The 9,866-nt window shown below is 60.7% G+C and overlaps 2 protein-coding genes and 1 long non-coding RNA gene across 8 annotated transcripts; 1 reads left to right on the top strand and 2 right to left on the bottom strand.

The window, feature by feature from the left end:
• The first annotated feature begins 24 nt into the window (after positions 1-24).
• On the top strand, positions 25-6,987 carry hipk1a (homeodomain interacting protein kinase 1a). Of its 3 annotated transcripts, none has more exons than XM_057042176.1 (16): positions 25-372; positions 473-1,197; positions 1,289-1,662; positions 1,744-1,867; positions 1,948-2,067; positions 2,130-2,216; positions 2,635-2,816; positions 2,940-3,084; positions 3,977-4,181; positions 4,246-4,352; positions 5,241-5,389; positions 5,463-5,615; positions 5,808-5,930; positions 6,001-6,170; positions 6,259-6,365; positions 6,439-6,987. In XM_057042176.1, the coding sequence occupies exons 1-16, from the start codon at positions 339-341 to the stop codon at positions 6,787-6,789; spliced, it is 3,156 nt and encodes a 1,051-aa protein (XP_056898156.1). In that variant the 5' UTR covers positions 25-338; the 3' UTR covers positions 6,790-6,987. The 3 variants fall into 3 exon arrangements, with proteins under 3 accessions (XP_056898156.1, XP_056898158.1, XP_056898159.1); XM_057042178.1 differs by having other exon boundaries at positions 6,442-6,987; XM_057042179.1 differs by having other exon boundaries at positions 5,244-5,389.
• On the bottom strand, positions 2,146-2,692 carry LOC130530720 (uncharacterized). The gene is made up of 3 exons (XR_008951908.1): positions 2,560-2,692; positions 2,375-2,403; positions 2,146-2,281 (listed from the first exon to the last, which is right to left on the bottom strand). It is a non-coding gene; the product is annotated as an uncharacterized LOC130530720 (long non-coding RNA).
• A 65-nt stretch (positions 6,988-7,052) lies between the features above and the next one.
• sdf4 (stromal cell derived factor 4) lies at positions 7,053-9,769 on the bottom strand. 4 transcript variants are annotated; one of them, XM_057042186.1, is made up of 7 exons: positions 9,496-9,769; positions 8,703-9,007; positions 8,377-8,513; positions 8,195-8,308; positions 7,941-8,099; positions 7,679-7,854; positions 7,053-7,604 (listed from the first exon to the last, which is right to left on the bottom strand). In XM_057042186.1, exons 2-7 carry the CDS (start codon positions 8,999-9,001, stop codon positions 7,428-7,430), a joined length of 1,062 nt encoding a protein of 353 aa, XP_056898166.1. In that variant the 5' UTR covers positions 9,002-9,007; positions 9,496-9,769; the 3' UTR covers positions 7,053-7,427. The 4 variants fall into 4 exon arrangements, with proteins under 4 accessions (XP_056898166.1, XP_056898168.1, XP_056898164.1 ...); XM_057042188.1 differs by having other exon boundaries at positions 7,973-8,099; positions 9,487-9,760; XM_057042184.1 differs by having other exon boundaries at positions 9,487-9,759.
• Between the last annotated feature and the right edge of the window lie 97 nt (positions 9,770-9,866).

Below are 9,866 nucleotides of genomic sequence, written 5' to 3' on the forward strand. Positions count from 1 at the left end.
AAAAGACGCCGTGTGACGTCATCGCGCGAGAGCCGGAAGCAGGAAGTGCTGGAGCTGCAGAGGACCCCCCCAAACCCCCGTAGGGTGCACCGACTGGTGGGGCTGCGTCCCGGCGGAAGGGCGCTCCATCCTGCTCGGCCGGACGGTCACTGACAGCATGCGGATCTGTGTCGCCCAGAGCGCGACGTGCCTGCGCATTCCCGTCACGCACGACCCCGCAACGCTGAGCTAACTAGCGGGATTAGCTCCCGTCCATCCTGCTGCAGAGGAGCCTCCAGCAGCGGGGGAGCTTCAGCACGACGCTCGAACGGAGGAAGATGAGGATGAGGAGCCCGTGAATGTCCGCGAGACGACGGAGTGGCCGGGCCTCAGGTAACTGCACGGGTTAACCGCGCGCACGCACGCGCGCAGCAATGATGAGCTGTGAGTCCGTCGTGTTCTGCTGATGGACTGTGTTGATCTCCTCCACCAGACATGGCGGTGCAGCTCCAGGCGTTCTCCTCCCCCTCCGTGTCTTCCAGCGCCTTCTCTCGCTCCAAGAGGTTAAAGGTGGAGAACGCTGCCTGGGACGTGTCCAACCCTCTGGGGGACGCGTCCAACCCTCTGGGGGACGCGTCCAACCCTCTGGGGGACGCCGCTCCCTCCACCTCAGGCTCCACCTTCAACCCCGTCTACGGCTGCGACCGCCCGCCGGAGCAGACGGTGGTGCGGGCGGCCGACAGCACGGGCAGCCTCCGTGGACGCCCCTCGTCCTCGTCCTCCTCGTCCTCCTCCGGCCGCCGCGTGAAGGACGGCGACCTCCCCCTCCAGCAGCCGTGCGACCTTCAGCAGAAGCAACGCAGCCTGAAGAGGAAGAGCGAGGAGGTGGACAGCAGCGACAGCGTCCAGATCCTGGAGGAGCTCTCGGCTCCCGTGGTCTCCACCCGTATGGGCGGCGGGGGCGGGACCGCCACGGCCCGGTCCATCGCACATTCCTCTTCCACGACGAAGAGCAGCGCCTCGCACAGCGAGGGCGACTACCAGCTGGTGCAGCACGAGATCTTGTGCTCCATGTCCAACAGCTACGAGGTGCTGGAGTTCCTGGGACGTGGGACCTTTGGCCAGGTGGCCAAGTGCTGGAAGAGGGGCACCAATGAGATCGTGGCCATTAAAATCCTGAAGAACCACCCCTCCTACGCTCGGCAGGGGCAGATTGAAGTGAGTTCTGTGCTGGATCTGATCCGATTCCATCTGGATCTCCTGCTCTAGATTTGAGGACGTTGGACGTTGTCCCTCTGTGTCCCCCTAGGTGAGCATCCTCAGCAGGCTGAGCACGGAGAACGCCGACGAGTTCAACTTTGTCCGCTCCTACGAGTGCTTCCAGCACAAGAACCACACGTGCCTGGTGTTCGAGATGCTGGAGCAGAACCTCTACGACTTCCTGAAGCACAGCAAGTTCAGCCCGCTGCTGCTCAAGTGCATCCGACCCGTCCTGCAGCAGGTGTCCACGGCGCTGATGAAGCTGAAGAGCCTGGGCCTGATCCACGCCGACCTGAAGCCCGAGAACATCATGCTGGTGGACCCCCTGAGGCAGCCCTACAGGGTCAAGGTCATCGACTTTGGTTCCGCCAGCCACGTGTCCAAGGCCGTGTGCTCCACCTACCTGCAGTCGCGGTACTACAGGTGAGCGCTCCGGGGCCGGAACACCTGGATCGGGAGGATCGGGAGGACGGGCCGTTGTCTCACGTCCCGATGTTCTCGCAGGGCTCCGGAGATCATTCTGGGTCTCCCGTTCTGCGAGGCCATCGACATGTGGTCCCTGGGCTGCGTGATCGCCGAGCTCTTCCTGGGATGGCCCCTTTATCCCGGAGCCTCGGAGTACGACCAGGTGAGCCGCACCAGAACCTGCGGAGGCCCGAACCGCTCCTCCCTTTAACCGTGCTGACATCACTTCCTGTCGTCTGTCAGATCCGGTACATTTCCCAGACACAGGGACTTCCTGCCGAGTACCTCCTGAGCGCCGGAACCAAGACCAGCCGCTTCTTCAACAGGGGGCCCGACTCCAGCTACCCGCTGTGGAGACTGAAGGTGGGTCACGGAGCGGTTCCGCCCGGGCCGGGCCGGGTTCACACCCTGTCTTTACCCTCCAGACACCTGCTGAGCACGAGGCGGAGATGGGCGTCAAGTCAAAGGAGGCCAGGAAGTACATCTTCAACTGTCTGGACGACATGATGCAGGTGAGGACCTGCAGGGCTGCTGGGCCCACCTGAGCAGACACGCCCACCTGAGCAGACACGCCCACCTGAGCAGACACGCCCACCCGAGCAGACACGCCCATGCTGGGCCCACCTGAGCAGACACGCCCACGCTGGGCCCACCCGAGCAGACACGCCACGCTGGGCCCACCTGAGCAGACACGCCCACCTGAGCAGACACGCCCACGCTGGGCCCACCCGAGCAGACACGCCCACCTGAGCAGACACGCCCACCCGAGCAGACACGCCATGCTGGGCCCACCTGAGCAGACACGCCCACCGAGCAGACACGCCCACCGAGCAGACACGCCCACGCTGGGCCCACCTGAGCAGACACGCCCACCTGAGCAGACACGCCCACTCGAGCAGACACGCCCACCTCTGTCCTCCGCCCGCGCAGGTGAACATGACCACCCTGGAGGGCACCGACGTCCTGGCGGAGAAGGCCGACCGGCGGGAGTTCATCGACCTGCTGAAGAAGATGCTGACGCTGGACGCCGACAAGAGGGTGACGCCCACCAAGACCCTCAACCACCCGTTCGTGACCATGACGCACCTGCTGCACTTCCCCCACAGCTCCCAGTGAGACCACCTGACCCACCTGACCCACCTGACCCCCCCCGACCCCACGGGGGCAGTTCTGCTCTGGTTTAGGGTGAGAGAACTGAACCATTTCCTGTCCTGCTTTGGTTCCGTCCCCTCTAGTGTGAAGTCCTGCTTCCAAAACATGGACATTTGCAAACGCCGGTGCGGCGCCTTCGACAGCGGGAAGAACGTGTTCGCCAGCAACGGCGCCGCCGCCGCCAACCTGACCGTCACCTTCAGCAGCCAGTTAAACCAGCACAATCAGGTGAGACGCCCTGAACCTGAACCTGAACCTGGCCCTGAACCTGTCCCCTAACCCTGTCCCCTGTCCCCTGACCCAGACCCTGTCCCCTAACCCAGACCCTGACCCTGACCCTGACCCTGACCCTGTGCCCTGTCCCAGACCCTGACCCTGTCCCCTAACCCTGTCCCAGACCCTGTCCCCTGACCCTGTCCTCTGACACTGTCCCCTGACCCAGACCCTGTCCCCTGACCCTTTCCTCTGACCCTGTCCCCTGACCCAGACCCTGTCCCCTGTCCCAGACCCTGTCCCCTGTCCAGACCCTGTCCCCTGACCCCTGAACCAGACCCTGTCCCCTGACCCTGTCCCAGACCCTGTCCCCTGTCCCAGACCCTGTCCCCTGACCCAGACCCTGACCCTGACCCTGTCCTCTGACCCTGTCCCCTCACCCTGTCCCCTGACCCAGACCCTGTCCCCTGACCCTGTCCCCTGACCCAGACCCTGTCCCCTGTCCCAGACCCTGTCCCCTGACCCTGTCCCCTGACCCTGTCCCAGACCCTGTCCCCTGTCCCAGACCCTGTCCCCTGACCCAGACCCTGTCCCCTGACCCAGACCCTGTCCCCTGACACAGACCCTGTCCCCTGAACCAGACCCTGTCCCCTGTCCTCTGACCCTGTCCCCTCACCCTGTCCCCTGACCCAGACCCTGTCCGCTGAACCAGACCCTGTCCCCTGACCCAGACCCTGTCCGCTGAACCAGACCCTGTCCCCTGTCCCCTGTCCCCTGACCCAGACCCTGACCCTGTCCCCTGACCTGTCCCCTCACCCTGTCCCCTGACCCGACCCTGTCCCCTGACCCAGACCCTGTCAGTAGTACTAACATGTCCTCTGTTGTGGCTGCTGGGTTTGTCTCTAAGATGGCGTCCACAGGAGGTCCCTCGCTGTCTCTCAGCAGCAGCGTCCCTCTGCTGAACTACCAGCCTGCCCTGTACCAGCAGGCCACCATCAACATCCCGGGCCTGGCTCAGCAGGGGGTCCCTCTGCAGCCCAGACCCCCCCAGCTCTGCACCCAGACCGAACCCTTCCAGCAGACGCTCATCGTTTGTCCCCCGACCATCCAGGGTGAGGACACAACGTGGACAGAAGCTAAAGCGGGCGCCATGCTGACAGGATTCTGTCCTCACAGGTCTCCAAACGTCCAGTAAATCCTCTGCTTATCCCAGCTCCGTCCCTTTGGTCCCTCAGAACCAGTCGGCCCAGTCGCTCCACATTCAGCCCGGCGTGCTGACTCAGGTGGGATCCGAAGGACTCCTCGCCCTCTTCGTCCACTCGTTCCCGTTTTCCGCTTCACTGTTTCATTACCAAATATAAGGAAACATGTTTAAACCATCTGGTGAAAACGGGGTTGGAACCGCGGGATCAGCCGGGGAATCGGGCCGGGGATCGGGCCGTACCACAGCCCGTTCCTCAGCGCTTCATCTCCGTAACTCCTCCCCTCACACCTCCTCCCAGGTGTCCCTTGACCCTCGTTAGGGTCGCTCCTTGGCCCCTTTCTGGATCAGAATCCTGCGGTCCTGGTAAAAGGCCGCCACAGCAGCAGCTTCAAACACCTTCCTACCGACCTTCCTACCTTCCTTTCCTCTGTCCATCCATCCTTCTTTCCTACCTACCTTCCATCCTTCCTTCCATCCTTCCTCTGTCCATCCTTCCTTCCTTCCTTCCTTCCTTCCATCCTTCCTTCCATCTGTCCATCCTTCCTTCCATCCTTCCCTCTGTCCATCCTTCCTTCCCTCTGTCCATCCTTCCTTCCATCCTTTTCTCTGTCTATCCTTCCATCCTTCCCTCTGTCCATCCTTCCTTCCCTCTGTCCATCCTTCCTACCTTACTTCCCTCTGTCCATCCTTCCTTCCATCATTCCTTCCCTCTGTCCATCCTTCCTTCCTTCCTTCCCTCTGTCCATCCTTCCTTCCTTCCATATTCAGTCACGGCGCCCCCTGGCGGCTCGATGCTGCATCGACACCTTCACTAGTCTCAGACCATTGTTGGGCCTCAGGCGAGTTCTGGACAGGTTCTGATGTGAAGCACTTCAGTGTGGTTCTGTGTCCTGCCCCTCGTGGTTCTGTGTGTGTGTGTGTGTGTGTGTGTGTGTGTGCGCGCTGAGGCCAGATGTGCCGTGTGCAGCAGGGCTGGCCAGCAGCTGCCCAGCAGATCCTCATCCCGTCCTCGTGGCCCCAGATGTCGGGCGTCACCATCAACGCCGGCCAGACGCTCGTGGCCGACTCGCCCAGGGGGGGCGGCGTGCCCGAGGGCCAGCCGGCGCCGGGCTGGAGGTGGGTCGGGCAGGACCCGTGGTGATAGGACCGCTCTGGTCTGTTCTGATGTGTGTACCGTGTTCTCGCACAGGGGTCGCTATGGAAACCAGTTCGAGGGCCTCAATCAGCAGGATTCTGGCTTCGGCCGCCACGGTGCCCCCCAGGGCCACAGCACGGGGGCCACACACTCGAAGACCCAAACGGGGAAAAGATCAAAGGGTCGCCATGGAGACAAAAGACCCAGGTAACATTTTTGTGAAATTGGATTTGACCCGTCCCAGTACGACCCCAACCCCCCTCCATCCCAGTATAACCCCCCCATGTCCCAGTATAACCCCCCCGTCCCAGTATAACCCCCCCATGTCCCAGTATAACCCCCCCGTCCCAGTATAACCCCCCTGCCCCAGTATAACCAGTTTGCTCCGCCCCTCCACAGCGCCCCCACTGGTGACCCGTCTCTGCCGATCATCATCTCGGACACGCCCAGTCCTGCCGTCAGCATCATCACCATCCACAGTGACTCTGAGGATGGCGAGGACAGGAAGAGCCCCGCCCCCTGGTGACCACACTTCCCACTGAGTCCTTTTCTTTAGTGGCGCTCTGTCTTAAGCCCCGCCTCCTCTCCGCAGCGCCGGAGCGAGTCAGCGACCAAACGTCATCAGCTGCGTGACGGTTCACGACTCGCACGACTCCGACTCCTCCCACAGCAGCCCGCCGGGCCCCAAGCCCCGCCCCCAGCCCGCCAAGTCCACCGCCATCGTCACGCCGTCGGTGAAGAGCCAATCAGGAGAGAGCTCAGGTCAGAGCCGCGCCTGCTCCTGGTCCACCGCACTGTTGCCTGGCAACGGGTCACCCGTGGTCACCCGGACGTGTTCTCTTCTCAACAGATCAAACGCCCGGCGGTTCTGGAAAGTCCAGGAAGGGCCCGGCTCAGCAGGCGGGTCGGCCCGGAGGCGTGGCGTCCTGCAGATCCCAGCCCCTCAACCTGAGTCAGGTGACAATGGCGCCGCGTCGTCGTTTCTGGTGAATCACCTGATCAAAACCAGAATAACTGTGTTCTGTCGCAGCAGCCTGTGATGTCATCACACCAGGACCAGACAGGAAGTGGGTCCCTGGGGCGCCAGAGCACCTACCCGCCGCCAGGCTCCTCCCACTCCTCCTACAACGCTCTCTTCAGCTCCGCCCCAAACCTGTATGCCTACCCGGCCTCCGCCGCGCTGGCGTCCGTGTCCCAGGCCGTGGACCAGATGCAGGGCGGCTCGTCCCGCCACGCCAGGGTGGGCGGGGCTTATTCCTCCCTGACCCTGCTGCAGAAGAACCTGAGTGGTTCTGGTCCGGGGCAGCACGGTAACCAGCAGCAGGGAGCGCCACCTTTCCACCAGCTCCAGAGGAAGCTGAACCAGTACCCGTACCTGTGAGGAGGCGGAGCCTGAGCTCGCCACGGGTGACCTTTGACCTGTTCGACAGACGTCGGTCCAGGAACAGAACCGCCGTTTTTAAACGTTTTTACTTTCAGCCGAGTTAATGTGGAGCAGAAACGAGAGGTTCTGCCGTCTCCGGTCCGGTCCCGTCGGGGGGGCAGGAGGAACCGGTCCCAATAAAGACCTCAGAACCAGTCTGGGCTCCTGAATTCCTTATCAGACGAGCTAAACGTTGCTGATCAAAGAATCAAAGCAGCAGCTGGAGAATAAAGAGAATATTTATTAATTCCGGACATTTTTCATAGAGCTGCAACGGTTTTCCCAAGCAAACGTCGGAATGCTGCGACGCCACTCGGCTCCTGAACCAGTCCCGGCCTGACGGCCTCACGTCTAAAGCGGTTTTAAATAATCGCAGTCGTTGCGGCCACGGACGGACGCCGCCGGCGACATTCAGCGGCGTTCTGATGCGAGACGGGAATATTTACATGGATACAGACTCGGGAACGCCGCCAGAACTGCAAAAATAAAAGAATCTAATGGGGATGGACCGGTATATACACACGCAGCATCAAAGGGAGCCGCTAAAGTGGCGCCCAGCCGTGCGGCGCCGCCTCCCGCGGCGCATCAGAACTCCTTCAGAACTCCTCGTGAACGTTCCTGGCGTAGTCCATGAGTTTGCTCCCGGTGAAGTACTCGCTGTATTTGAGGATCTCGTCCAGCTCCAGGCTGCGGTTCTGGTTCTCGTCGGCCACGGCGATCATCTGCCGGGCCTCGTTCAGGGCGTTGTGCTCGTTCATCGGGTCCATGTACTCCTGCGGGACAAACAGAACCTTTGAGGGGGCGTGCCGGAACGCCCGGCGGCGTGCGATCTGCCCACATTCCCCACCTCCAGCTCCTCCATGGTGACGATGCCGTTGCGATCCGCGTCGATCACTTCCTGGAACTCCTTCTTCCGCTCCCGGACCCAGTCGTCGTCGATGTCCTGGCCCTGCTGGTTGTCCACGGTGCCCACGGGCAGCGAGATGAACTCCGACAGCGTCAGCTTCTTGTCGCCGTCCTGGTCTGCGGAGAACCCGACAGGCTCAGCCCGGTCCAGGTGCCACCAGAACCGGTCCAGGTGCCACCAGAACCGGCTGAAGGTCGCTCACCTAGGTCGCGCACGATCTCCTTCACCATGTACCTCAGCATCCCTCGGCTGTGCTCCGGGTGCAGGAAGGACAGGAACTCCTGCTCGTTCAGCAGCTGGTCCACCGGGTTGGTGTCGGCCTGGAACCACCGGTCCTTCAGGCTCTCCAGAACCTCCTGAGCTGCAGGAGACAAACGGGCGTTAACTCGTCAGGAAAACAATCCCAGGAATTCGGAGGGGAGAGGAATAACCGGGTGATCCGATCCCGCTTCTCACTTTCTTCGTCGAGTTTCAGATCTTCGTTGTTCTTGATCTTCTCTGCGACGTCCTTCTCATCGAACCCTTTGCTGGCCAGAAACTTCGCCCTGTATTCGTCCCACGTCACGTGACCTGCGGACAGAGCCGGACGTCAGTCCCGCACCGCCCCGCCACTCTCCCGACATTCCGACCTCTCTCACCGTCGCCGTCGGGGTCGACGGCGTGGAAGCTGTTCTTGTTTTCCTTTGTGGCCTCCTGGAAATGCTCCTCCGTCTTCTCCATGATCCACCGCTGCATCTCCTTGGCGCTGACGCTGCGGTCCTTGTTGAAGTCCACTCTGAGGGTTCGGCACAGACGCGGGGTCAGGAATGGGGTCGGGAATGGGGTCAGGAATGCCGTCAACAACAAACAGGACAAACAGGCCCAAAACCTCCAGGAAAAGAGCTTATTGGAGAACACACACACACACACACACACACACGGAGCGTAGTTCAGGAATGCTGTAATTCCAGATTAATTCACTCACTTGGCAAAAATCTCGACCAACTTCTTTCTGTTCCTTCTGGGCTCGGAGTCCTCGTCAAACTCCTCCATCTCTTTTCCCAGGAAGACTTCCTTTTGGAAATCCTTGTTCAGGTGCCCGTCCAGCTCCATTTTCACGGCGTTGAGGTGGTCCGGGGGGAGAATCTCGTTCTCGTCTTTGCTGACTGGAGCTTTGTCCTTCAGGGCCGACATGTTTGCGGGCCGTGCACACGCGTGCGCGGCCAGGAGCAGCAGGCAGGTGGTGATATTCCCAGTCAGGAAGTGGCGGCTCTTCCCAGCCATGACTGCCTGAACGGGACAATCACACATGCTCGTCACACGTCTCGTCCAAAATGCTAAAACGACACTTCGGAACCGCCCGTCATCACCTTTAGAACATTTTAGAGGCTTAATTCTGACACCCACCGAGAAACCAGCTCACTTTAGTGCGCAAACGTGACTCAGCAGAAAAAAGATGCTGCGTTCTGAACCAATAGTCACGTCTGTCGGAGTCATTTTACAGACATATTAACGTAAAAGAACTCTGATTCTCACTATTTACAAGGTTTTCCCATAAGCGTCACCGTGTTCCTCGGTTCTGGACATTTATCTAAAACATTAGAGACAACAGACCAACTTTGTGCGCTTACTGTAGCCAATTCAACCAAACATTATACGCGTATTCAAACAAATACGCGTCTAAAGCTAAAGTTCGCTACACAACGTTACCGGACCGGAGCGCCAGCTAAGGATAAAGAACTAAATGTGCAGGACCCGTAAAGACCAACCTGAAAAACGTGAAAGACGGAAGAAGCGACACGACAGAGAAGCTCTGCAGCTGGGCTGAGCTGAGCTAAGCTAAGCTAAGCTAACTGCGGCTACCGAGAGCTGCACGCCCCCAACAGCTGGAGTATCCGGTCAGTCCGGCTGTCACACCGCAGTTCCTGTATACGTGGCTCAACCGCAGCAGCACAGGCGGAGAGGAGCGGTTAAAACACGGCAGAATAAACGCAGCTTCCAGGGCGCATCAACCGACCAACCAGCCTTCAGGTCCGGGCTAACAGCTGGCGCTTCTTCGGCTCCAGCCACACGAACACGCGGGCGCCAGCGCCGCCTGTCGGGCGGGAGGCGGCAGTTCCACACGACAACACACGGTCTCTGCTCAAGG

The sequence above is a fragment of the Takifugu flavidus genome, chromosome 8, assembly GCF_003711565.1.
Source record: "Takifugu flavidus isolate HTHZ2018 chromosome 8, ASM371156v2, whole genome shotgun sequence".
Classification (NCBI taxonomy): domain Eukaryota; kingdom Metazoa; phylum Chordata; class Actinopteri; order Tetraodontiformes; family Tetraodontidae; genus Takifugu; species Takifugu flavidus.

What these genes read in the sequence shown, in the direction of transcription:
- hipk1a (XM_057042176.1), top strand. Translation starts at nt 339, where the DNA reads ATGTCCGCGAGACGACGGAGTGGCCGGGCCTCAG. An exon ending in CTGCAGTCGCGGTACTACAG is followed by an intron (nt 1,663 to 1,743) that starts GTGAGCGCTCCG and finishes ATGTTCTCGCAG; the next exon opens with GGCTCCGGAGATCATTCTGG. An exon ending in GAGCCTCGGAGTACGACCAG is followed by an intron (nt 1,868 to 1,947) that starts GTGAGCCGCACC and finishes GTCGTCTGTCAG; the next exon opens with ATCCGGTACATTTCCCAGAC.
- sdf4 (XM_057042186.1), bottom strand. Translation starts at nt 9,001, where the DNA reads ATGGCTGGGAAGAGCCGCCACTTCCTGACTGGGAATATCACCACCTGC. An exon ending in TTGGTCGAGATTTTTGCCAA is followed by an intron (nt 8,514 to 8,702) that starts GTGAGTGAATTA and finishes CCGAACCCTCAG; the next exon opens with AGTGGACTTCAACAAGGACC. An exon ending in CGTCGACCCCGACGGCGACG is followed by an intron (nt 8,309 to 8,376) that starts GTGAGAGAGGTC and finishes CTCTGTCCGCAG; the next exon opens with GTCACGTGACGTGGGACGAA.